The 27,128-nt window shown below is 45.0% G+C and overlaps 2 protein-coding genes across 3 annotated transcripts; both read left to right on the top strand.

The window, feature by feature from the left end:
• Nucleotides 1-448: 448 nt before the first annotated feature.
• Nucleotides 449-9,994, top strand: DUXA (double homeobox A). Its single transcript, XM_005590495.3, has 6 exons — nt 449-515; nt 3,430-3,584; nt 4,435-4,546; nt 5,597-5,742; nt 7,788-7,893; nt 8,707-9,994. The coding sequence occupies exons 1-6, from the start codon at nt 491-493 to the stop codon at nt 8,775-8,777; spliced, it is 615 nt and encodes a 204-aa protein (XP_005590552.2). The 5' UTR covers nt 449-490; the 3' UTR covers nt 8,778-9,994.
• Nucleotides 9,995-14,900: 4,906 nt separating this feature from the next.
• On the top strand, nt 14,901-25,806 carry ZIM3 (zinc finger imprinted 3). 2 transcript variants are annotated; one of them, XM_045379787.2, is made up of 5 exons: nt 14,901-15,759; nt 20,163-20,219; nt 22,005-22,131; nt 23,382-23,480; nt 24,266-25,806. In XM_045379787.2, exons 2-5 carry the CDS (start codon nt 20,205-20,207, stop codon nt 25,498-25,500), a joined length of 1,476 nt encoding a protein of 491 aa, XP_045235722.2. In that variant the 5' UTR covers nt 14,901-15,759; nt 20,163-20,204; the 3' UTR covers nt 25,501-25,806. The 2 variants fall into 2 exon arrangements, with proteins under 2 accessions (XP_045235722.2, XP_073881013.1); XM_074024912.1 differs by lacking the exon at nt 22,005-22,131 and having other exon boundaries at nt 14,907-15,759; nt 20,163-20,190.
• Nucleotides 25,807-27,128: the final 1,322 nt, after the last annotated feature.

Below are 27,128 nucleotides of genomic sequence, written 5' to 3'. Positions count from 1 at the left end.
AATGTATATCATAAGCATTGAAAAAATATGTATAAGCAGAATAGTACTCAAAAATATTCTTTTTTAAAGAAATTGGGAACTATTGCAAGCTTGTCTCCCTGTTCAGATTCCAGTGATTTGGGAGGAATTTTTTTCCCACAAGGGGGTTAGGGGAGCCAAGGAGCATGACTCTGTGTATTCATGAGTTGGCATGGGGCAAAATGTTCTTGTGATGGCTTAAGTGTAGGGGTTGATAACAATTTATACATTGGTGTATATTATTAACTATCCGTTGACGAAAAGGAGTTCTATCGAGTCCTTTTTAGATTGAGGACACACGTTTCTAAGGAGTTTCTAGGGAGTAATAAAATTACTAAGGGTGGAACTAGAGATTTATGTAAATGGTTTAAAAAAGTGGGCGGGACCACCTGGCTAAGCGTATAAAACCCAGCCCTGTGCAGAGTGACTTGTCTCTCAGACGGTGGCTCAGCCTTCAGGACTCTCTTCCAGCATGGCCAAAGACACCTCTTCACACAGTAAGTTCCCTTGTGCTTGACTGAGCGTTTGTTGGCTTGGGGGAAAAGTCGGGCTAAAAACCTAGTGGTCTTCTCAGAAGTTGTGAGAGTTCCATTTGTAAACTTTAAAATAACTGTATCTGGATAAGGGAAAACCAGTTTCTCCGATGTGATATTATGAAAACAGGCTGTTTTCAGTGCATTTGAGCATTGGGAATTTCAGAAAGGTACAGATATTCAAGAACTAAATAAGACATATTTGAGCTTCAGGTGGGAAGAGAGGAGGAAGGAGCAGAAAAGAAAAAAAAGGAGAGGGAGACAGATACTAAAAGAAAGCAACTATGGGCCACGTCACAAAGTTGAGAGCTCAAAATATCCTTGGAATCAAGGATTCCAAATCTGGAGAGCACTTTCCAGATTTCTCTCTACAGAACGTTTGAACTTTTCTCCTGAACTTTGGACTTTATCTAATCGCCTACTGGTCTCTAACAGGCATCTCAGACTCAACGTGTTCCAAACTGAGCTCCTGATGTTCACATCTAAACTATTCCTCCCACTGTTTTCTCCAGCTCTGGAGGTGACAGGTCATGTCTCATATCTAGAAAACACCCCGACTCCATTTTTTTCCTCATAACATAATCTAGTCAGGCTGGACATTCTGATGGCTTTAACGTTCAAATATTTAAGGAATCTGACCATTTCTTGGTCCATCTCCTTAGATGATTGGTCCATTGCATTAGATTATTGCAGCCTTCTCCTAACTGATCTCTCTGCTTCCACCAACCTATTCTCAATGCTGTACCTCATGTGATGTTGTTAAACTGTTAATTAAATTATGGTAGCCAGGTGCGGTGGCTCATGCCTGTACTCCCAACACTTTGGGAGGCTGAGGTGGGCGGATCACGAGGTCAGGAGTTCGAGACCAGTCTGGCCAACATGGTGAAACCCTGTCTCTACTAAAAAAATTAGTAGAGACAAAAATTAGTGGCCGGGCGCGGTGGCTCAAGCCTGTAATCCCAGCACTTTGGGAGGCCGAGACGGGCGGATCACGAGGTCGGGAGATCGAGACCATCCTGGCTAACACGGTGAAACCCCGTCTCTACTAAAAAAAATACAAAAAACTAGCCGGGCGAGGTGGCGGGCGCCCGTAGTCCCAGCTACTCGGGAGGCTGAGGCAGGAGAATGGCATGAACCCGGGAGGCGGAGCTTGCAGTGAGCTGAGATCTGGCCACTGCACTCCAGCCTGGGCGACAGAGAGAGACTCCGTCTCAAAAAAAAAAAAAAAAAAAAAAAATTAGCTGGGCGTGGGGGCATGTGCCTGTAACCCCAGCTACTTGGGAGGCTGAGGCAGGAGAATCACTTGAACCTGGGAGGCGGAGGTTGCAGTGAGCCAAGACTGCACCATTGCACTCCAGCCTTGGCAACAAGAGTGAAACTCTGTCTCAAAAACAAAAAAACAAAAAAACAAAACGATGGATCAGTTGTGTGAAACTGAAGACAGGGACAAGCATTCAAAGATCAAACAAAAAAGCTGTTGGGCTTTTAACTGAACCTCTAGCATCTCTAATAACTTTTCTTGTCATCTCAATTCACTAAGTCTAATTCTGTTACAGAGTGGTATGTTCCAAAATGCTTTCCAGATTTGGTTATTTCAAGGGGATGTCCTATCCAGAAAATTATGTGATGTTGTTTTTTTTTTTTTCCTATTGGAAAATTCTACTGAAAGTATGAAATTCTTTTTCCAGTTAGTTTTGTCCTCTCTGTGGTGTTTTTAAAAACATCTTGGAAACTGATACTGTTTGCCTGCTATTGCTATTTGCAATGGAGCAATGGAGCAATGTAAAAAAATATGCTCCGGCCAGGGGTGGTGGCTCATATCTGTAATCTCAGCACTTTGGGAGGCCAAGGCTGGGGGATCGCTTGAGCCCAGGAATTTGAGACCAGCCTGGACAATGTGGTGAAACTGTATCAAAAAGTAGAAAAATTAGCTGGGTGTGGAGGTGTGCACCTGCAATCCCAGCTACTCCGGAGGCTGAGGTAGGAGGATCACCTGAGCCTGTGGAGGTGAAAGCTGCAGTGAGCCATGATTGCACCACTGCACTCCAGCCTGGGCAACACAGTGAGATCCGGCCTGAAAAAATAAAAATAAAAAAAAATAAAATATATGCACCAAGGAATTTTGACCTGAAAAACTGAAAGGGGTTGAAATGGTCCATTGTATCACAAACTCTTCGTTTCTATGACTTCATCACTATGCCATATCACCTGCATTATTGACATATTGTTTCTAATCCATATGAACAGAACACATTGTTTTTCTTAAAAAAATTATTGGTATTTTCACGACATACACATTGTTTTTTTGTTTTGTTTTGTTTTGTATGCTTTTGTTTTTTTTTTGTTTTTTTGAGATGGAGTCTCGCTCTGTCACCCAGGCTGGAGTGCAATGGCATGATCTCAGCTCACTGCAACCTCCGCCTCCCAGGTTCAAGCAATTCTCCTGCCTCCACCTTCTGAGTAGCTGGGATTACAGGCACATGCCATCACGACTGGCTAATTATTTGTATTTTTAGTATAGATGGGGTTTCACCATGTTGGCCAGGCCGGTCTCGAACTCCTGACCTCATGATCTGCCCACCTTGACCTCCCAAAGTGCTGAGATTACAGGTGCGAACCACCGCGCCCAGCTCACAATGGTTTTTAATGGTTTTACAAAACAGAGGATCCCTGACTTCTTAGGATGGCATTCAGATGAGCTCAAGAAGTTGAAAAATCGCCATCGTGTGTTCAAGAGCTCCACCATTGTACAAGGGCAGTTCTCCCCGAGTGGGTTCCCGTGGATTCGGGAAGAGGAAGTGAGAGACTAGCCTGAACCTGAAGTTCGAATATATAAATTAACCTATTACATGCTGCTTCTTTTGTAATCTTCCTACAGAGATGGTAACAACAAATCACAGGCGCAGTCGCACCAAATTCACAGAAGATCAATTGAAAATCCTCATCAATACCTTCAATCAAAAGCCTTACCCAGGTTACGCTACCAAACAAAAACTTGCTTTAGAAATCAATACAGAAGAGTCCAGAATCCAGGTAAGTTTAAGTTCGGTATCTCCAGGACTGGAAATAGAAAGGCAGGAGGGAGAACCATTAACAGAGCCCGTACTATGTACCCATGTGTTGAGGGTTTGGTGGGGAGTCTCTCAACGGACCCTCAATAAACCCACAAAGGTGTTGGTTGATTGACCAGCTAATTTTCTTTTGTATTTTTAGTAGAGACGGAGTTTCACTATGTTGGCCAGGCTGGTCTTGAACTCCTGACCTCATGATCTGCTTGCCTCAGCCTCCCAAAGTGCTGGGATTACAGGGATGAGCCACCGCGCCCAGCAGGCTAACCTTTTTTTTTTTTTTTTTTACTTTTTTGTTTTTAGTAGAGATGATGTTGTCACACTATGTTGCCCTGGGTGTGAATGCCAAGTCTTGACCTAAGACTAGGTAGATGGGCCAGGCGTGGTAGGTCATGCTTATAATCCCAGCATTTTGGGAAGCCAAGACAGGTGGATCACCTGAGGTCAGGAGTTTGAGATCAGCCTGACCAACATGGAGAAACCCCATCTCTACTAAAAATACAAAAATTAGCCAGGCATGATGGCACACGCCTATAATCCCAGATCCTTGGGAGGCTGAGGCAGGAGAATACTTGAACTCAGGAGGTGGAGGTTGCAGTGAGCCAAGATCATGCCACTGCACTCCAGCCTGGGCCACAGAGTGTGACTCCATCCCAAAAAAAAAAAAAGAAAGAAGAAGACTTGGCAGAATGTGACAGAAGTGAGTAATAATCCTGGGCTTAGGCCCAATAAGAATTGCTCACTTTGGGAACAGGCAGTGATGTAGCTTAAATGACATTAACATGTAATTCTCTCCTTTTGTTTTCCTCACTTAGATTTGGTTTCAGAATCGAAGAGCTAGGCAGAGATACCAGAAAAGACCAGAAGCTGACACTTTAGAGTCAAGCCATAGCCAGGGGCAAGATCAACCTGGTGTAGAGTTTCAAAGTAAATAAGCATCTCAGTTCTGTTCCCCAGCAGAGCTTCTCTACAGTGAAGCCAACTGCTACTTTGAAAAAAGAATGTCTCTTCCCTGACGACCTCCTATTCAGGGTCTTATGGTGGCAAAGGGTTCATCATACCCTAGAAGTTCTCCCCTGCCCTCTTCCCAGGCCTTCTGAGTGTTTCTCTTGTCTATTTTCTATTTATTTATTTATTTATTTATTTTTTTTGAGACGGAGTCTCGCTCTGTCGCCCAGGCTGGAGTGCAGTGGCCGGATCTCGGCTCACTGCAAGCTCCGCCTCCCGGGTTCACGCCATTCTCCTGCCTCAGCCTCCCGAGTGGCTGGGACCACAGGCGCCCGCCACCTCGCCCGGCTAGTTTTTTGTATTTTTTAGTAGAGACAGGGTTTCACCGTGTTAGCCAGGATGGTCTCGATCTCCTGACCTCGTGATCCGCCCGTCTCGGCCTCCCAAAGTGCTGGGATTACAGGCTTGAGCCACCTTGTCCGGCCTCTATTTATTTATTATTTATTTTATTATTATTATTTTTTGAGACGGAGTCTCACTCTGTCACCCAGGCTGGAGTGCAATGGCTTGATCTTGGCTCCCTGCAACCTCTGCGTCCCGGGTTCAAGCAATTCTCCCGCCTCTGCCTCCCAAGTAGCTGGGATTTACAGGCAGGCGCCACCACGCCCAGCAAATTTTTGTATTTTTAGTAGAGATGAGGTTTTGCCATAATGGTCAGGCTGGTCTCGAACTCCTGACCTCGTGATCTGCCCCCCTCAGCCTCTCAAAGTGCTGGGATTACAGGCGTAAGCCACTGCGCCCGGCCTCTTGCCTACTTTCTACTCGAGTCCAGAAGTCCAGACATATCATCCCGTGTCTCCTCTAGAACTTTCCACCTCGAAGGAACCTGGGACAAGACCCTCTCAGGAGGAGTCAGTGGGATCGAAATTGGATGGAGAGTGACAAGTTTGGGTTGTGTGTTTGAATATGTAAACGGACTCTTGAAATATTCCTTGACCGCCTCCCTCAATCTTTCCATGCCCTCCCTAGGTAGAGAAGCCAGACGGTGTCGTACCACCTACAGCACCTCTCAATTACACACTCTCATCAAGGCGTTTGTGAAAAACCCATACCCTGGGATTGACTCCAGAGAAGAACTTGCTAAAGAAATCGGTGTTCCAGAGTCAAGAGTCCAAGTGAGTGATAAGCGTGGCTGTCCCATCTCCTAGGGCTATAGGTATACAGGAAGGGAAGCCGCATGGGTCTCAGGCAGTTCCTCATCATGCGGGGCACAGTTCAGGGTCTTTCACAGCTGGCTGTTCCCTGTCTGCTGGCTTCTACCCCCAGGTGCCCACAGGATTCAATCTCACATCCCCTTCTGGTATTTTCTGTCTGTCCTGAGCAATGTTGTATTCCTTGGGCCCCGAACAGTGCGTGGCAGTGAGAATTTGTTGAGTTAGTGAATATTAGTTAACATGGCATATAAGCCAGGCATTTGGCTAAAGCCTTTTTTTTTTTTTTCCACAAGATGGGTACTCACCCTATTACCCAGGCTGGAGTGCAGCGGCGACATCTTGCCTCACTGCTGCCTAGACCTCCTGGGTTCAAGTGGTTTTTGTGCTTCGGCTGCCTGAGTAGCTAGGATTACAGGTGTGTGTCACCACGCCCGGCTAATATTTTTTGTATTTTTAATAGAGACAGGGTTTCGCCAAGTTGCCCAAGCTGATCTTGAACTCCTGGCCTCAGGTGATCCACCCTCCTTGGCTTCCCAAAGTGCTGGGATTACAGGGTTGAGCCACCGTGCCCTGCTTATTTGACTAAAGTCTTTATGTCTACCTTATCCTTCAGATCTTTAAGTATGCCCTGAGGTTAGAATTATGAGGTCCAGGCTGGGCGCGGCGGCTCACATCTGTAATCCCAGCACTTTGGGAGGCTGAGATGGGCAGATCACCTGAGGTCAGGAGTTCAAAACCAGCCTGGCCAACATGGTGAAACCCCGTCTCTACAAAAATACAAAAATTAGCCGGGCATGGTGGCGCACGCCTGTAGTCCCAGCTACTTGGCAGGCTGAGGGAGGAGAATCGCTTGAACCTGGGAGGTGGAGGTTGCAGTGAGTAGAGATTGCGCCACTGCACTCCAACCTGGGCAACAGAGCAAGACTCCGTCTTGGAAAAAAAAAATTATGAGGTCCACTTTAGACATTTAACATTTAGCTCAGAGAAATGTACCAGTCTGTCCGAGGATTCATTCCTGACACATCTTAAAACGGAATAAAATTGTCGGACTGCTGCGTAGGGTGTGTGTGCGTTTAAATCAGTGCTGCCTCCTGTAAGCAGGACATGAATGCACATTAGTGGTTCTGATGGTTCTTTCTCTTTACCTCCCTCATCTTATTTTCATTTTTCATTCTCTCCTTTCATTTTGCATTATTTGGAGCATCTACTATGTGCTAGGTACTGTACTAGGTAGTGATTGCTATGGTTTGAATGTTTGTCTCCTCCAAAACCAATGTTGAAACTTAACTGCCATTGTAACACTATTAAGAGTTGTGGCCGGGCACAGTGGCTCACACCTATAATCCCAGCACTTTGGGAGGCCGAGGCGGGTGGATCACCTGAGGTCGGGAGTTCGAGATCAGCCTGACCAACATGGAGAAACCCGGTCTCTACTAAAAATACAAAAATTTAGCTGGGCATGGTGCTGCATGCCTGTAATCCCAACTACTCGGGAGGCTGAGGCAGGAGAATTGCTTGAACTTGGGAGGTGGAGGTTGTGGTGAGCCGAGATCACGCCACTGCACTCCAGCCTGGGTGACCGAGAGAGACTCAAGAAAAGAAAAAAAAAAACAACAGTGTATATATATACTATATATACACACTATATATAAAAAATTTATATAAAATATAATATATACTATATATATATAATATACTATATATATTATATATACGTATATCTTGGGTTGGGCATAGTCAAGTGTGCCTCTAGTCCCAGCTACTTGGGAGGATTGCTTGAGCCCAGAAAGTCATCAGCCTGGACCACGTGGTGAAACCTTGTCTCTACAGAAAGTTTAAAAATTAGCCTAGTGTGATGATACACACCTGTAGCACTAGCTACTCTGAGAGAGACCGCTGTCTCAAAAAAAAAAAAAAAAAAAAAAAAGAAAAAAGAGAAGAAAGCAATCATGAGTTTTACACAACATCCTTTGTTTAAATTAAGTTTCTTTGTCTTACCCACTTAGATTTGGTTCCAAAATCGAAGATCTAGATTACTTCTCCAGAGAAAAAGGGAACCTGTGGCTTCCTTAGAACAAGAAGAGCAGGACAAGATTCCTGAGGGACTGCAAGGTAACTAGCCTGTTGTTGCAATGTGGTTCACAAGCAGAGCCCTTGGATGTCCAGTGCTTCGTCCTGGTGGAGCCGACAGCTGCTCTGGGAGGTGGAGGATATTCCCACCCAAGTGTTCTATGGTTCCGTGGGATTGCTCACAGTCCCCAAAGACTCTTCCCAGGCCTGTGGACCTTCTAAAGAATCCACTGCCCACTTTCCAACTGGAGTTCAGCAACCCCACGGATACAAATTCTGTTCACCGACGTATCCACAGTGCCTGGTGCAAAGTAGACGCTCAATACACTTCTGTTGAAGGTGTGATTGAGTGAGCGGAGGAATGAATCCTCCTGTGTGGTCTGCCAGGGACAGCAGGGGCATGGCTTTCTCAGGAGGTAGTAGGTTCCATATTGGATTGAAAAGGTGGGGGCTGGGCGCGGTGGCTCACACCTGTAATCCCAGCACTTTGGGACGCCGAGGTGGGCGGATCACGAGGTCAGGAGATGGAGACCATCCTGGCTAACACGGTGAAACCCCATCTCTACTAAAAATACAAAAAATTAGCCGGGTGAGGTGGTGGGCACCTGTAGTCCCAGCTAGTCGGGAGGCTGAGGCAGGAGAATGGTGTGAACCTGGGAAGTGGAGCTTGCAGTGAGCCGAGATCGCACCACTGCACTCTAGCCTGGGCGACACAGCAAGACTCCGTCTCAAAAAAAAAAAAAAAAAAAAAAAAAAAGGAAAAGAAAAAAGACAAGGTGGGAAAAGGTTGACTTCCATGTTTGTGAATATAAGCTGACCTCTTGTATTCTTTCCCCTATCTTTTTTCCGCCTTAGGTACAGAAGATACACAAAACGGCACCAACTTCAGTAACGACTCTCGTTTCTCTGGAGCCAGAACGTGGTGAACATAGTCAAGTTCAGTGTACTCGATATTATCCATTGGGCCCCAAATCTCTCTCACACTCTTTCTGGGAGTCTGTCCTTCTGTTGAAACTGCAACCTAAGCCTTCTGAAGATGGTAAAGGACTTGGCCCGATGTGGTGGCTCACACTTGGAATCCCAGTACTTTGGGAGGCCAAGGCAGAAAGATTGCTTGAGCCCAGGAGTTTGAAACCAGCCTGGACGGCGTATAGGAAGACTGTCTCTATTATTAAAAAAGAAACAAAATAAATGAAAAGGACTGTAGGAGGCAGAGACAGGTACAGGAGGTACCACACTACCCTGTCGACACAGCCTAGATCCAGAGTTTAGCAGACCTTGAGACAATGAAAATAAACTTGGTAATCATTTTTTTTCAATCATCACAGTAATTATTGATTTGGACAAAAATCACTTGACGTTGGAACCTTAAAGTGACACTGCTCTGTCTGTGGAGTAGTCATTCTTTTATTCCTTTATTTTCTAACAAATTTACTTTCACTTGAAAAAAAAAAATCTTAGAGTTCAAGGAAGAATGAGATATATACCTCATCTCAAATAATCTACTCACACACACTTATTCATTGCAAAAGGAAAATCAGTAATATGGCAGTGGAGAAATATGGCCAACTCCACCTTAACCGCGTGGCTGAAAGTCACAGTAATGGCACAAACCAACGTGAGCGGCTTCCTGATATGATACAGGAAGAAGGCCAGTCTCTTCTGCATGTTACTGACAAACAGTGGGTGAGCTGAAACTCATAATTAGGCAAAGTCAAGCAAACACAAACTCGGGATGACAGACTGCAAAGTAACATCCATGTACTCTTCAACAACGGATTGATCAGGGCTACTCCGGAGGCTGAGGCGGGAGGATTGCTTGAGGCCAGGAGTTCCAGATCAGCCCGGGCAACATGATGAGACCCTATCTCTACAAACAAGTTTTTAAAAAATGAGCCAGATGTGGTAGTGTGCGTCTGTAGTCTCAGCTACTCAGGAGCCTGAGGCAGGAGAATGGTTTGAACACAGGAGATTGAGGCTGCAGTGAGCCATGATCGTGCTACTGCACTCTGGCCTGGGTGACACAGCAAGTTCCTGTTTCCAAACAATGACAACAACAACAGCAAAACAAAAAACAAACAACAAATGGATAGAATAATGACAATAAACATGGAGAAAAAGTAGGCTGACTCAGGAAATACTTAGAAAGTACAGTCATACTTTGCCGGGCACGGAGGCTCACGCCTGTAATCCCAGTACTTTGGGAGGCAGGTGGATCATGAGGTTAGGAGATTGAGACCATCCTGGCTAACATGGTGAAACCCCGTCTCTACTAACAATATTTTAAAAATTAGCCGGGTGTGGTGGTGGGTGCCTGTAGTCCCAGCTACTCGGGAGGCTGAGGCAGGAGAACGGCGGGAACCCGGGAGGTGGAGGTTGCAGTGAGCTGAGATCGCGCCACTGCACTCCAGCCTGGGCCACAGAGTGAGACTCCGTCTCAAAAAAAAATTTAAAAAATTTAAAAAAAAGTACAGCCATACCTCAAAGACATTGTGGATTGGGTTCCAGACCACCACAATAAAGCAAATATTGCTATAAAGCGAGTCACACAAATTGTTTTGTTTCCTTATGAATATAAAGTTACATTGGCCGGGTGTGGTGGCTCATGCCTATAATCCCAGTACTTTAGGACATAGAAGGGGGAGGATCACTTGAGCCTAGGAGTTGTGAGGTCAACCTGGGCAATATAGGGAGATCCTGTCTCTACTTAAAAAACTAAGCTACATTTACTCTACACTGTAGTCTAATAAAGTGTGAAATGGCTTATGTCTAGGAAACAAGGTACATACCTTAATTTTAAAATACCCCATGCCAGCTGGGTGCCGTGGCTCATGCCTGTACTCCCAGCACTTTGGGAGGCTGAGGCAGGTGGATTGCTTGAGCTCAACCTGGACAACATGGCAAAACCCCGTCTCTAAAATAAAACAAAAACAAAAAAGCTTGATGCCCTTATTTGTAGCTCAATTATTTTTTAAAAAGAAAATATATAAAAATACTTTATTGCTAAAAATACTAATTATCTTAGCTTTCAGGGAGTCATAATCTTTTTGCTGGTGAAGAGTTGCCTCGATGTGGTTGGCTGCCGGCTGATAAGGGTGGTGGCTGCTAAATATTGAAGTGGTTGTAACCATTTCTTAAAACAACAATGAAATTTGCCACAGTAACTGACCCTTCCTTCCACGAAAGATTTCTCTGTAGCATGCGATGTTGTTTGATAGCATTTTACCCACCGTAGAACTTCTTTCAAAAGTGGAGCCAATCCTCTCAAACCCTGCCACTGCTTTTTAAACTTCGTGCATCAATATTGTCTTCGGACAATTCAGGCCCCTGAATTGTCCTAGGAATTTTCTTTGCTAAGCATTTGTGAAGACACTGGGATGAAGGTTGGGTTAAACTTTTGAATTTGAAGTAGGCCAGGCATGGTGACTCAGGCATGTAATCCCAGAGTTTGGAGAGGCCCTGGCAGGAGTATTGCTTGAGGCTAAGAGTTCAAGACCAGCCTGGGCAACATGGCCAGACTCTATCTCGACAAACAAATTTTTCAAAAAAATTTGCCAGGTGAAGTGGCACATGCCTGTGGTCCCAGCTACTTGGGAGCTGAGATGGGAGGATTGCTTGAATCCAGGAGGTCGAGGCTGCAGTGAGCTGTGATTGCACCACTGCACTCCAGCCTGGGTGACAAAGAGAAACCTTGTCTCAAAAAAAAAAAAAAAAAAAAAAAAGACTTTGAAGGAAAGTGACTTACGGGGAAAGAATGTGAAGAAAACATTGGCGGCCAATGCTGTGGTTCACACCTGTAATCCCAGCACTTTGGGAGGCCGAGGCGCTTGGATCATCTGAGGTCAGGAGTTTTAGACCAGCCTGGCCAACATGGTGAAACCCCGTCTCTACTAAAAATACAAAAGATTAGCCGGGCGTGTTGGCGCATGTCATTAATCCCAGCTACTTGGGAGGCTGAGGCAGGAGAATTGCTTGAATTCTCTGGGAGACAGAGCTTGCAGTGAGCCAAGATCACGCCATTGCACTACAGCCTGGGTGACAGAGCGAGATTCTGTCAAAAAAAAAAAAAGAAAAAAACGTGGGTAGTTTGGCTAGAGCATAATAGATTTTCTGGTTTTTAAAAGTTTGAATTGCAATGAAGAAGCTGTAATGTACCGCTTTTGCAATTTTCAGTAGCAAATACGCACATAGAGAAAAAATAAAATTGACACATTTGAGTACCGTTAAAAAAACACTTTATTTGCTTATCCATAGAAGCAATTCCTCATCTGTTCAAGTGTTTTTGTTTTTGTTTTTGTTTTTTTTTAATTTTAATATTTTCACAGAAGCTGGTCTTTCTTTTTCTTTTTTTTTTTTTTGAGACAGAGTCTCACACTGTTGCCCAGGCTGGAGCGCAGTGGCACGATCTCGGCTCATTGCAAGCTCCACCTCCCGGGTTCACACCTTTCTCCTGCCTCAGCCTCCCGGGTAGCTGGGACTACAGGCACCCGCCACCTCGCCTGGCTAATTTTTATATTTTTAGTAGAGAGGGGGTTTCACCGTGTTAGGCAGGATGGTCTCCATCTCCTGACCTTGTGATCCACCTGCCTCAACGAGGTCTTTAATTTAAAAAAGACTGACCTCATGATTCTCCTCCCTAGGCCTCCCAAAGTGCTGGGATTACCTGGCCGATACATTTTCAAAGAGCAATGACATTTTGTGTTTGTGCGGTCTTTCGCTTTTTTCTTATTTTTCTATTGTTGTGTTTAGGTTTGATGAGCAGTAACATATTTTTATTATTTATTTATTTACTTATTGTGTTTGGAGGCTGAACATCTGGGATCTGAAGAGCAGTAATGCTTTGAAGGGAATCTTTTTTTTTTTTTTTTTTTGGTCTGAGAAGTAGTTCTCAACAGTGGACTTCAAATATTCAAAATCATACTGTAAACAAATGTGCTATCACCCAGGCTTTGTTGTTCCATTTACAGAGCACAGATAGAGTAGATTTAACATAATTCTTTTCTTTGTTTGTTTTTTTGAGACACAGTCTCACTCTGTCACCCGGGCTGGAATGCAGTGGTGTGATCTTGATCTTGGCTCACTGCAGCCTCCATCTTGGCTCACTGCAACCTCCACCTCCCAGGGTCAAGTGATTCTCTTGCCTCAGTCTCCTGAGTATCTGGGCCTACAGGCATGGGCCACCATGCTCAGCTAATTTTTTTGGTATTTTTAGTAGAGATGGGGTTTCACCATGTTGGCCAGGCTGACCTGGAACTCCTGACCTCAAGTGATCTGCCAGCCTTGGCCTCCCAAATTGCTGGGATTAGAGGCGTGAGCCACCACACTCGGCCAGCGCAATTCTTAGAGGCTTTAAAATCTTTTATTTTTTTTTATTTTTTTATTTTTTTAATTTTTTTTTTTTGAGACTGAGTCTGGCTCTGTCGCCCAGGCTGGAGTGCAGTGGCCGGATCTCAGCTCACTGCAAGCTCTGCCTCCCGGGTTTACGCCATTCTCCTGCCTCAGCCTCCGGAGTAGCTGGGACCACAGGCGCCCGCCACCTCGCCCGGCTAGTTTTTTGTATTTTTTAGTAGAGACGGGGTTTCACCGTGTTAGCCAGGATGGTCCCGATCTCCTGACCTTGTGATCCGCCCGTCTCAGCCTCCCAAAGTGCTGGGATTACAGGCTTGAGCCACCAAGCCCGGCTTAAAATCTTTTAAATGGTAAGTGAGCATTGGGTTAAACTCAGTCACCAGCTGCATTAATTTCATGTAAAAGAATCATCCTGTCCTTGGAAGCTTTGAGGCCAGGCATTGACTTCTCTCTACCTATAAAAATCCTAGATGGAATCTCCTTCTAATAGAAGGCTTTTTCATCTACATTGAAAATCTGCTTTGAGCCAACTGCAGTGGCTCATGCCTGTAATACCAGCATTTTGGGAGGCTGAGATGGGAGGATTACTTGGGGCCAGGAGTTTGAGACCAGCCTGGCAACATAGTGAGACCTTGTCTCTAAAAAAAATTTTTAAAAAGGCCAGCACAGTGGCTCAGAAAAAAAAAAAAAAAAAAAGATGTAAATCACTCCACCCCTTTCAGTTCACCCTCAGGCTTGCTCTGTCCCTCAGGCTGGAATGCAGAGGTAAGATCCTTGCTCACTGCATCCTTGACCTCTTGGGCTCAATCGATCCTCCCACCTCAGCCTCCCAAGTATCTGGGACTACAGAAGTCCACCACGGTCGCTGGGATTCAGGTGTGAAGCACCAGGCTGGCTGGGTCATTTTATTTTTCTTTTTTCTTTTCGTTTTTTTCTTTTTTTGAGACGGAGTCTCCCTCTGGCACCCAGGCTGGAGTGCAGTGGCACGATCTCGGCTCACTGCAACCTCCACATTTTGGGTTCAAGCGATTCTCTGGCCTCAGCCTCTTGAGTAGCTGAGTAGCTGGGACTATGGGTGTGCACCACCACGCCTGGCTAAATTTTGTATTTTTAGTAGAGACAGGATTTCACCCTGTTGGCCAGGCTAGTCTCGAACTCCTGACCCCAGGTGATCTGCCTGCCTCAGCCTCCCAAAGTGCTGGGACTACAGGCTTGAGCCACCGCACACTGCCAAGGGTCATTTGCTAATACGATCTTTGGATACCTCTTCTCCTGGGAGGAGGTCTAGTCTGGTGCATCCTGTCCCATGAAGTCTGGTTTAATCTCTCAGAATACAGCTGGACACTCAATTTTGGAACATCTCCATGTCTGCAGGCAAGGGCAGGTAGCCTGTGTTTAAATTCAACACCCAGACTAGGGTGGGGCTGGATTGGCATGTTGATCTCATTTTGAGAGCATTAGTACCACTGAAGAGATTTTGCTGGTTGCAGATTGGAGCCTGAATAGTTTCTGCCGGGTGGAGAGCGCTTTAAGACATTATTCCACCTCCGTTGGCCCTATTTCTTTTTTCTTTTCCTTTCTTTTTTGTTTGAAACGGAGTCTTGCTCTGTTGCCTGGGCTGGAGTGCAGTGGCATGATCTTGGTTCACTGTAGCCTCCGTCTCCCAGGTTCAAGCGATTCTCCTGCCTCAGCCTCCCAAGTAGCTGGGATTACTGGCACGTGCCAACATGACCAGCTAATTTTTGTATTTTTAGTAGAGACAGGGTTTCCCAGTGTTGGCCAGGCTGGTCTTGAACTCCTGTCCTTCCAAAGTGCTGGGATTACAGGCATGAGCCACCGTGCCCAGGCAATTTTTTGTTGTTTTAATGTATTTTCATCCTCTGACCTTTGGATAATGTTTTCCATGCTTTCTATTTCAAAGTTAAGATAAAAAATTTTCACTTGTAGGAACTTAAAAAATTTCCATTGGAAACAGATTGGGCAGATTGGAAAATTAAGCTTTCACAATCACAATTTTTGTGAGAGTTCATTCGGTCTTGGAGAAGTCGAGGAAAGAATTGGGAATTGAAATTTCGGCGTGGCCTGATAGGACCAGGTGGGGCTTTTGATAGGAAGTGAGTGTTTTGGGTTGTTTCTTGACTGGATTATGATGCGGAATACAGTGGGTAGGGGGCCAATTAAGTTTTAGCCATTCGTCTAGCTTTTCAGTATACATGTGTTGATCCTCCACGGGGGCCTGCTGTGCACTGCTCTGACAAGGCGTTCCACGGGGGCAACTGCCTACCGGGAGCTCTCTCAGGATCCGCATCGCTCAAGCTGGCCAGAGTCCCCAGAAGGGATGCTCTACTGGGCAGGCACTTAAGAGCTCTTACGACGCGAGTCTGCCGACGCTCCCGGCCGAATAAAAAACCTCTTCCTTCTTTAAGCCGGTGTCTGAGGAGTTTTATCTACGGCTGGTCCTGCTACACATGCCTTTTCATTTTCAGTCCCTTTCAGAAGAAAAGACCACAGGCATCAGAAATCAATCAACTTGCTAATTTATGCCAGATTCCAGTGGAGGTAAGCTGATTTTGTTTCTCCCTGAAAAAGCCAAATGTCTGGGTTTTGTTTCTTTCTTTTTCTTTTTCTTTTTTTTTTTTTTTTGCATTTTTACTTAGTTTCATTTTTCTACCTCTCCTATTTGCTGGAATAAGCCAAATGTTTTACATTGGTACGTTAGATTTTTTTTTTTTTTTTTGAGATGGAGTCTCGCTCTGTCCCCCCGGCTGGAGTGCAGTGGCGTGATCTCGGCTCACTGCAACCTCCACCTCCCAGGTCCAAGCGATTCTCATGCCTCAGCCTCCCAAGTAGCTGGGATTACAGGCGCCCACCACCACACTCAGCTAATTTTGTGTATTTTTAGTAGAGTTGGGGTTTCACCATGTTGGCCAGGCTGGTCTCGAACTCCTGACCTCAGGTGATCCACCCACCTCGGCCTCCCAAAGCGCTGGGATTATAGGCGTGAGCCACTGTGCCTGGCCTAGATTTTTTTTTAATTGTCATATTCAGAAGTGATGCTCCCAGGACACCGAAAATTATTTTCGTGGTCCTCCAACCCTCAGCATTATTGGTGGCCCACAGCTACTTCTGAAAAGTTTTTTTATTGACAAATAATAATTGTGTTTATTTATGGGGTACAATGTGATGTTTTGATGCATGTTTACATTGGGGGATGATTAAATCAAGCTAATTAGTCTTTTTTTGTGGTGAAACCATTTACAATTTACAATTTACTCTTTTTAAAAAGTATATATATTTTTTGTTGTATATATATGTGTAAAAGTATATATATTTTTGAAAGTATATATATATTTTTGTTCCTCAAACTTTAATAAACATTAAAGTTGTGCCCAGCAAGTTTACTCTTTTTTAAAACATATTTACTTATTTAAAACTTTATTCCTGGCTGGGTGTGGTGGGTCATGCATGTAATCCCAGGATGTGGGGAGGCTGAGGGAGGGGGATTGCTTGAGCCCAGGAGTTTGAGACCAGCTTGGGTGACATAGCAAGATCCCTTCTCTACAAAAAATAAAAAGTTAGCTGATGTGGTAGCATGCGCACATAGTCTTAGCTATTCAGGAGGCCGAGGTAGGAGGATTGCTTCAGCTGGAGATTTTTAAACTGCTGTGAGCCGGGATCACACCACTGCACTCCAGCCTGGGTGACAGAATGAGACCCTGCCTCAGTAAAATAAAATAAAAAATAAAAATTTTATTATTTGGCCAGGCGCGGTGGCTCAAGCCTGTAATCCCAGCACTTTGGGAGGCCGAGATGGGCGGATCACGAGGTCAGGAGATCGAGACTATCCTGGCTAATATGGTGAAACCCCGTCTCTACTAAAAAATACAAAAAAACTAGCCGGAGGAGGTGGTGCACGCCTGTAGTCCCAGCTACTCGGGAGGCTGAGGCAGGAGAATGGCGTGAACCCGGGAAGCGGAGCTTGTAGTGAGCTGAGATCCGGCCACTGCACTCCAGCCTGGGCGACAGAGCGAGACTCCGTCTCAAAAAAACAAAACAAAACAAAACAAAAAAAACTTTATTATTTAAACAGAGACAGGGGTTTCACTATGAGGCTGGTCTCAAACTCCTGGGCTTGGCCGGGTGCGGTGGTTCACGCCTATAATCCCAGCACTTTGGGAGGCTGAGGTGGGTGGATCACTTGAGATCAGGAGTCTAAGACAAGCCTGAACAACATGGTGAAACCCTGTCTCTACTAAAAATGCAAAAATTAGTTGGGCATGGTGGTGCGTGCCTGTAATCCCAGCTACACGGGAGGCTGAGTCAGGGGAACCCCTTGAACCCGGGTGGCAGAGGTTGCAGTGAGCCGAGACTATGCCACTGCTCTCCAGCCTGGGTAACGGAGCAAGACTTAATCTAAAAAAAAAAAAAAAAAAAAAAAAAAGTAACTCCTGGGCTCAAGTGATCCTCCCACGTTGGCCTTCCAAAGTGCTGGGATTATAGGTGTGAGCTACCACGCCTGGCCCAAATCTACTCTTTTAGCAAACAATTACCAATGATCCAGCTATCCCACTTATGGCAAAGCTGAAGGGCTGTCTGCATCCCGTGTTCACTGCGGCGTTATTCATCATGACCACAGCTGCTTCAGGATTCATGGCTTCTGCTCTCAGCCTTCCTCACTGTGCTCTAGCTGATCTGATGCTTGCTACATCGTCTTTGCACAAGCTTGTTTTGTTTTGTTTTGTTTTAGCTTGAATCTTGCTCTGTCGCCCAGGCTGCAGTGCAGTGGCACGATCTTGGCTCACTGCAACCTCCGCCTCCTGGGTTCAAGTGATTCTCTTGCCTCAGCCTCCTGAGTAGCTGGGATTACATGCTGGCACCACCAGGCCCGGCTCATTTTTGTATTTTTAGTAGAGATGGGGTTTCATCATGTTGGCTAGGCTGGTCTTGAACTTCTGACCTCAGTTGATCTGCCCGCCTTGGCCTCCCAAATTGCTGGGATTACAGGCGTGAGCCACCACACCCGGCGACAATTTTTTAAAATTTTAAATTAAATTTTTTTTTTTTGTAGACATGGGGTCTCACTATGTTGCCCAGGCTGATCTCAAACTCCTAGGCTCAACCAATCCTCCCATCCAGCTGGGATTACAGGTTCGAACCACTGTGCTCAGCCCTGTTTTTTTTTTTTTTTCCAATAGTTTTTGGGGTATAGGTCATTTTTAGTGACATGGATGAGTTTTTTTTGTAGTGAATTCTGAGATTTTCACGCACCCATTACCTGAGCAGTGTACTGTGTACTCAGTATGATATATTTTAATAATATAACTTATTAATGTTGGAAATTCTAAGCAATTTCATTGATAAATAGTCCTGCCTCCTCACCACCTTGCCCTCCAAAAACTTTTGTACGTATAAATTTTAAATAACTGCCTGTATTCAGAGGCAGTTGATTAAATATTCAAATAACTGCTCCTACCTACTATCGTTATTTTTGCTTGTGTATGAAAAATCCCCAGACACTGAAAAGGGAGAGAACGGACATTTCAAGGTGTTAAACGTGCTGCGTGTCAGTGAAATCTATGTCAGTGTTAAGTTTTCAGTGTTTCTATTTGCCTCACTTTTAGGAGTGATCAGAAAAGATTAAGATCTTTTTTTGCTGTTGTTTATCTGTTTTTCCATTGATTTCTCATAGTGTCTGCTTTATCATTTTGCCATTATCTGGAGGCAAAGCCATGTATGACTGGTAGATTTTCCTTAAAGATTTCACCTTTTGTCATTATGTTGTACTTAAAAAACACAAAACTCATGCATTTTTTCTTCCTACACTTGATCTTAGCCAAAAGACAGAGAAGTGACTGAAGTCTGTTTTTTCCGATAATCATATTGTGACTTCTACTTTTTTCTGTGCATTTTTACAGTGTTAGCTGATAATTTTAATATTAACTCAATTTATATTATTTTGTGTGGTTCTATTATATACCACAATACAGTTGTGCTTTACTTTTGCATACTACTGGAGAATACTTTTTTTTTTTTTTTGAGTTGGAGTCTTGCTTTGTTGCCCAGGCTGAAGTGCAGTGACGCAATCTCAGCTCATGGCAACCTCTGCCTTCCGGGTTCAAGTGGTTCTCCTGCCTCAGCCTCCCGAGTAGCAGGGATCACAGGTGTGTGCCACCACACACAGCTAATTTTTGTATTTTTAGCAGAGACGGGGTTTCTCCATATTGGCCAGGCTGATCTCGAACTTCTGACCTCAGGTGATCCACCTGCCTCGGCCTCCCAAAGTGCTGGGATGACAGGCGTGAGCCACCGCGCCTGCCTATGGAGACATTTTTGATTGTCACAACTGGGTGTTTGCCTGTTTACTACTGGCATTTAGTGGGTGTAGGTCAGGATTACTGCTCGACATCCTGCAGTGAACAGGACAGCACCTCACAACAGAATAATCTGGTTCAATATTCCAATAGCCCAGAAGTCGAGAAGCCCTTGCTTATATCAATTGATAATATCTTCCCTTTGATTCCTAAAGTTATAAATTTGTCTTTTAAAAAAAATCCTCCCTCCCTCCCTCCCTCCCTCCCTCCCTCCCTCCCTCCCTCCCTTCCTTCCTTCCTTCCTTCCTTCCTTCCTTCCTTCCTTCCTTCCTTCCTTCCTTCCTTCCTTCCTTCTCTCCCTCCCTCCCTTCCTTCCTTCCTTTCTCTCTCTCTCTCTCTCTTTTTTTTTTGAGGTCTCGATAGGTAGCCCAGGCTTGTCTTGAATTCCTGGCCTCAAGCAATCCTCTCAGTGTCCCAAAGTGCTGGAGTTTCAGATATGAGTTGATGTGCCCAATATTTGTTTCTATTTTTTAAAAAATAAATTAATAAGTGAAGATGTAGTTAGCCTGGGTGTGGAGCATTCTACATTGGGTGATCCCCAAGTTCCAAAGCAATTCTGCTGTTTCATGGTTCTTTTCTATTTTCCCTCAGATCTGCCTTCCCAAGACTTTACTGACTGGTAAAGAACAGGAAATGAACAATTCCCAGGTGAGTTTTTCAAACAAATCTAAATGCTCATAATGAACAAACATATGATCCATGGTCCTGTTGCTCAGAATTAACCTCCGTGAACCTTTTGGCATATTTTCCTCCTTCCTTCCATACTTTTATTAAAAGGTAACACACACTCTACTTCCTCCTTTCCTATCAAAGCTAAAACATTTCAAGTAAAGCTCAAGGCCGGGCACGGTTGCTCACACCTATAATCCAGCATTTTGGGAGGCCGAGGCAGGTGGATCGCTTGAGTTCAGGAGTTTGAAACCAGCCTGGGCAACATGGTGAGATCCCATCTCTACAAAAACTTAGCTGGGTGTGGTGGCATACACCTATAGGCTCAGCTGCGCTGGAGGCCAAGGTGGGAAAATCCCTTGAACCTGGGAGGTCGAGGCTGCAGTGGGCCATGATCGTGCCACTGCACTCGAGCCTAGGTGACAGAGTGAGACCCTGTCTCCAAAAAAAAAAAAAAAAAAAAATCTTGGTTAGAGAAACACCAGGGGTTTGGTCTAGGTCTTGCTACTGGCTGCACAGAAAGGTATTGACTGAGACAATAGGTATTGCCAAGGAAGAAGCTTTAATCAGCTGCCCTAGCTGAAGAAATGGGAGCTCAGGCTCAAATCCATCTCCCAGACTCACTAAAACTAGGGGTTTATACAGCACGGAAGAAATGTAACAATGTGGCCAGGCGCGGTGGCTCACACCTGTAATCCCAGCACTTTGGGAAGCTGAGGCAGGCAGATCACAAGGTCAGGAGATTGAGACCATCCTGGCTAACACAGTGAAACCCCATCTCTACTAGCCACCACATCTGGCTAGTTTTTGTATTTTTAGTAGAGATGGGGTTTCACCATGTTGGTCAGGCTGGTCTTGAACTCTTGACCTCAGGTGATCTGCCTGACTTGGCCTCCCAAAATTCTGGGATTACAGGTGTGAGCCACTGTGCCCAGCCTATATTTAAAAAATAATTTCTAGTAGAGGCAGGATGTTTTAAGAAAAATAGAAAAAAAAATAAAAATAAAATTTTCTTTTTTTCTTTTTTTTTTTTGAGACAGAGTTTTGCTCTTGTCGCCCAGGCTGGAGTGCAGTGGCATGATCTTGGCTCACTGCAACCTCCCTCTCCTGTGTCAAGCGATTCTTCTGCCTCAGTCTCCTGAGTAGCTGGGATTACAGGTGCACCCCACCATGCCTGGCTATTTTTTTTGTATTTTTAGTAGAGACGGGGTTTCTTCATGTTGGCCAGGCTAGTTCAAACTCCTGACCTCAGGTGATCACTCTCCTCAGCCTCCCAAAGTGTAAGGATTACAGGTGTGAGCCACCACACCTGGCCAAAATAAAATTTTCTTTGAGATTGGGGTTTCACTATGTTGCCCAGATAGCCTCAAACTCCTGGTCTCAAGCAATCCTCCTGCCTTGGCCTTCCAAAATGTTGGGGTGACAGGTGTGATCATATGACACCATACTCGGCCTCTGGCTTACTCTAAGTAAAAGATGACAACGTGGATTAACGAATGGTGGAGAAGATGGAAACTAATGGCTGGGTTTGAGATTCAGGAAGTAAAATTGGTGGGACTAGAGGGTAGGGAAAGATGGCAGTGTCATGAGTAGGTCTAAGGTTTATGGCTCATTGGCAAGATCCTCTGGGCACAATTTATTTTTGTCCAGAGTAGAGAGAATTATGGACATGCTTAAAGCTTGGTTCAGCAGAAATAAGTTTCTGTATCCCCCGCCGCAGGATTCAATGGCATTTTTATACCGATTGGGAATCTGTTGTTACAGGGAAGAGTGACCTTTGAGGATGTCACTGTGAACTTCACCAAGGGGGAGTGGCAGCGGCTGAATCCCGAACAGAGAAACTTGTACAGGGATGTGATGCTGGAGAATTACAGCAACCTTGTCTTTGTAGGTAAGGACGGCTTCCCGGGCAGGGGGACTCAAAACCTAAAGTGTGAAACACACAGACACCCCATGGCGGGCCGAATAGGGTTGGCACAGAGGTGCTCCTCACTTTGCATATATTTTTGTCGAGCCGGGACTAGGGTGAGGCAAGTGAAATGTACCAAGTGCTGCATTTAAGGAGCCCCCATCCTCAGGGTCGTGCAAGTGCCCGGAGAATGAGTGAGGGTCTCTGTAAGTTTTGTGGGCTGGATGCCCCACCCATCACCCTACCCTGGTCTTGATTTTTGGAAAAGCTTTATCCTCCAAGAAGAAAAATCATTTCCTTCCTTCCTTCCCCCACTCCCTCCTTTCTTTCTTTCTTTCCTTCCTTCCTTCCTTTTTCCCTCCCTCCCTCCATCCCTCTCTCCCTTCCTCTCTCTTTCTTTCTCTCCTTTCTCCCAATGCAGTCTGGCTCTGTCACCGAGGCTGGAGTGCAGTGGTGCAATCATAGGTCACTAGTATTTTTTTCTTTATTTTTGGAGACAAGAGTCTCACCCTGTCGCCCAGGATGGAGTGCAGTGGTGTGATCTCTGTTCACTGCAACCTTTGCCTCCCAGGTTCAAGTGATTTTCCTGCCTTAGCCTCCCAAGTAGCTGGGATTACAGGCGCACACCACCATGCCTGGCTAATTTTTGTATTTTTTGCACAGATGGGGTTTCTCCATGTTGGTCAGGCTAGTCTCGAACTCCTGACCTCAGATGATCTTCCCGCCTCAGCCTCCCGAAGTTCTGGGATTACAGGCACGAGCCACTGTGCCTGACGTCATTGCAACATTGACTTGGGGACCTGGGCTCAAGCCATCCTCTCACCCCAGCCTCCTGAATAGCTGAGACCACAGACGTGCACTACCACACGTGGCTTTGGTTTCGTAGAGACTGGGTCTTGCTATCTTCATGTAACACGTAACATGTTGGTCTCAAATTCGTGCGCTCAAGCAATTCTCCTGTCTCTGCCTCCCAAAGTGCTGGGATTACAGGCATGAACCACCATGCCCAGCCCAGAAGAAGCATTCTTTGTTTAGTTTGACTGCTCGTGTGCATTCCCTCAAACTGTCCATCCACACAACTCCCCCCAACCAATGGCACCTACCTGCACACTGACATACAAATGCTCACACTCACAAATATTCACACATGTATACGCAAGCACTCGTATACACTCACACACTTGCACAAACAACTCACACATCCACAAACACCAAGGTATCTTCCATCACAGGACGAGAGGAAACCACCAAACCCGACGTGATCTTGAGGTTGGAGCAAGGAAAGGAGCCATGGTTGGTGGAAGAGGAAGTGCTGGGAAGTGGCCGTCCAGGTAGGTGACCAGAGCACTGTGTGTCAGTGTTGCATGGAAGCCAATTCAGTGTTTCTAAATGATGAAGTCATTTGGCAGCAAGCAGGGCCGGCTGTGACTTCCTAGGAGTGCTGGAAGAAATCTCCAGATATTTTTCTCCACTCAGAAATGTTCTTTACATTCTTCTCTGAGTTTTCCTTTGCAGACAAACTTTCTTTTTTTCTTTTCTTGAGACCGAGTCTCACTCTGTCACCCAGGCTGGAGTGCAGTGGCGCGATCTGGGCTCACTGCAACCTCCGCCTCCCGGGTTCAAACGATTCTCCTGCCTCAGCCTCCTGAGTAGCTGGGATTACAGGCATGTGCCACCACGCTTGGCTAATCTTTTGTATTTTTAGTAGAGACGGGGTTTCGCCATGTTGGTCAGGCTGGTCTCGAACTCTTGACCTCAGGCGATCCACTCACCTTGGCCTCCCAAAGTGCTGGGATTACAGGTGTGAGCCACCACGCCTGGCCTGGCAAACTCTCTTTCTTAATCTCCCTCTCCAAGGTATCCCTGGGCTCTCACCTGCTCCCCGTGCACTAGGTCTACGTTGCTCAGTCCTTTAAAGATAGACATGTGATAGCTTCGTGTAACATTAGTTCACCTAGAACTCTAACAGAGCTGACATTAACTTTGGTTTCTCATAGACATTAGGTTTGAAGCCAGAATGATCACCACAATAGATTGTTTATGGCATTTTATTCCAAGCATGTGAGTGGAACGTTCTACACGGGACATTTTTTTTTTTTTTTGTATTCCATTTTAGAAAAAAACGGGGACGTTGGAGGACAGATTTGGAAGCCCCAGGACGTGAAAGAGAGTCTCGCAAGAGAAGTCCCATCAATCAATAAGGAAATGCTGACTATGCAGAAAGCCATAGAACCTACCGGATCTAAGAAAATACTTCGACTGGGCATAGATAATGTTTCTTCCAGACTCAGATTCCTCGAATGTGACCCGTTTGAAAGGCATTTGAACCACAATTTACATTTGAAAAGCTATGTACACAATGATTCTCACAACGATAATGGATACAGAAAATTAGTTGGTGAGAATCCATCCAAATTTGTAGGAAACCAGCTTAAATGTGATGCCTGCAGGAAGTTATTCGGTTCAGAGTCGCGCCTTCAGAGTCATCTGAGGCAGCATGCCGGTCAGAAATCCTTTGAATGTCGTTGCTGTGGAAGGGCGTTCGGGAAGAAGTGGAAGCTTGATAAACATCAGAAAACGCATGCAGAGGCGAGGCCCTATAAATGTGAGAAATGTGGAAACGCCTACAAGCAGAAGTCAAATCTCCTTCAACATCAGAAAGTGCATACTAAAGAGAAACCCTATCAATGTAAGACATGTGGAAAAGCCTTTTCTTGGAAATCATCCTGCATTAATCATGAGAAAATTCATAATGCCGAGAAATCCTATCAGTGTCATGAATGTGAGAAATCCTTCAGGCAGAATTCAACCCTCCTTCAACATAAAAAAGTTCACACTGGACAAAAACCCTTTCAATGTCCGGACTGTGGAAAGGCTTTCATTTACAAGTCAGATCTTGTGAAACACCAGAGAACACACACGGGAGAGAAACCCTATAAATGTAGCGTATGTGAGAAGGCCTTTTCCCAGAAATCCAATGTCATCGATCATGAGAAAATTCACACTGGGAAGAGAGCTTACGAGTGTGATCTATGTGGAAATACCTTCATCCAGAAGAAAAACCTCATTCAACATAAAAAAATCCATACTGGGGAAAAGCCCTATGAGTGTAATAGATGTGGAAAAGCCTTCCTTCAGAAGTCAAACCTTCACACCCATCAGAAAACTCACAGCGGAGAGAGGACCTACAGATGTAGCGAATGTGGAAAAACCTTCAACCGGAAATTAAACCTTAGTTTGCATAAAAAAACCCATACTGGACAAAAACCTTATGAATGTTCCGAATGTGGTAAAGCCTTCGCTGACAAGTCATACCTTGTTAGGCACCAGAAAAGAATTCACTCCAGATAGGAAACCCGTGCACTTAAAAACACATGGGAAAATATGGTCGCCTGGAATTGTCACCCCAGAATTCATGTTGAAATGGCCTGTGATTTGGAGGCTGTGTTTGAAGGTAGCGAGGCTTTATTATGCACAGTGTCCTTTGAACACCGATTTGGCATACTCACTCAGCAAATATTTATGAAGTATAAATATTTCCTCGATGCCTTCTGTGTGCCAGGGACTCTCAAACACTGAAGATGTAGCAATAAACCAAATGTGCTAAAAGGCCCTTATGGAGTTTTTTTTCCAGTGAATAGTGACCAGTGGTATCCATATCTTTAAAAACGTTTAGAAGACTGTACTTTTGGCCAGGCCTGGTGGCTCAAATGCCTGTAATCCCAGTACTTTGGGAGGCCGAGGTGGGCGAATCACCTGAGGTCAGGAGTTCAACACCAGCATGACCAACATGGTGAAACCCCGTTTCTACTAAAAATACAAAAATAGCCAGGCATGGTTGTGGGCACCTGTAATCCCAGCTACTCGGGAGGCTGAGATAGGAGAATCGCTTGAACCTGGGAGGTGGAGGTTGCAGTGAGCCGAGATTGCACCCTTGCACTCCCGTCTGGGCCACCATGTCTGGCCTACACTTCTTTTTTCATAGTACGTTCCTTCTTTTCCTCTTAAATGCTACAAATAATGTATTTTTTAAAAACCTCATATGTGTGTTTCTGGTTGCTCTTCTCTTCTTTCCCACACCTACTCTGCCTAGTTTTGCCCCGTTCATTATATATCACCAGGCTCTTCTTATCTCATTGTACACACAAAACCCTCTCAACTTCCATTTATCTACTCACATGGCCATTTTAAAAAATTGTTCTTTACTCCTTGCTGAATTCAGTCTAATACATCACCCACTGATACTGGGTACATCATAGGCTCTTTAAGGCTTGGCCACTGGGAAATGGACATTTATGGGGATAGGTTTATCATCTTATTCATATTAATAACATGAGCAACATCTTACAGTGCTTTTGAATTCACAAAAATCACATGGATTTTAATATACCGCATTTTTCATATAACCCTGATGTTATGCCCTGAAATTATTGGAAAATGGTAAATACAGTTGATTGCTGCATAGCAAATTTTACTAGTAACCAGTCGCAAACACATGTGGAAGCCAGCCAATGTATTGGTGAGGTTATTATTTTCGTAACTTTACAAAGGAAAACTATTCCCCCCTGCTCTTTTTGTGTCCTGACTGAAAATCATGGAGTGCTTTGACCACTCTCACCAGCCAAGCTGCAGGTTCTTCCCAGAAGGCTTGAATCCAAACCAGAGCCTAAAACAATCCCAGGCACTGATAGAGGTATTTAGGTTTAGGTTGCTGCCCAAAACACTAAAAGAAACTGGTCCCGGCCCTCGACCAAATTCCTTATAAACTTATATAAACCCCATACCCTGACGGTCTCACGGCAGCAGACACACCAAGGTAGACCATCCTCCACCTTTTTTTTTTAGACAGGGTCTTTGTCACCCAGGCTGGAGTGCGATCATAGTTCACTGCAGCCTTGAACTCCCGGACTCAAGTGATCCTCCCACCTCGGCCTCCTGAGTAGCTGAGACATGCCTGGCAAATTTATTTATTTTGAAAT

This window comes from Macaca fascicularis, chromosome 19 (genome assembly GCF_037993035.2).
Source record: "Macaca fascicularis isolate 582-1 chromosome 19, T2T-MFA8v1.1".
Lineage (NCBI taxonomy): Eukaryota > Metazoa > Chordata > Mammalia > Primates > Cercopithecidae > Macaca > Macaca fascicularis.
Note: the sequence above shows the minus strand (reverse complement) of the source record. Positions and strands in the feature narration are given on the sequence as shown.

Bases quoted from the DNA above. Each gene is read 5' to 3' on its own strand.
- DUXA (XM_005590495.3), top strand. From the start codon at position 491: ATGGCCAAAGACACCTCTTCACACA. The intron at 4,547-5,596 runs GTAAATAAGCAT...TGCCCTCCCTAG, and splicing joins ACCTGGTGTAGAGTTTCAAA to GTAGAGAAGCCAGACGGTGT. The intron at 7,894-8,706 runs GTAACTAGCCTG...TTTCCGCCTTAG, and splicing joins GATTCCTGAGGGACTGCAAG to GTACAGAAGATACACAAAAC.
- ZIM3 (XM_045379787.2), top strand. The intron at 22,132-23,381 runs GTAAGGACGGCT...CTTCCATCACAG, and splicing joins CAGCAACCTTGTCTTTGTAG to GACGAGAGGAAACCACCAAA. The intron at 23,481-24,265 runs GTAGGTGACCAG...ATTCCATTTTAG, and splicing joins GCTGGGAAGTGGCCGTCCAG to AAAAAAACGGGGACGTTGGA.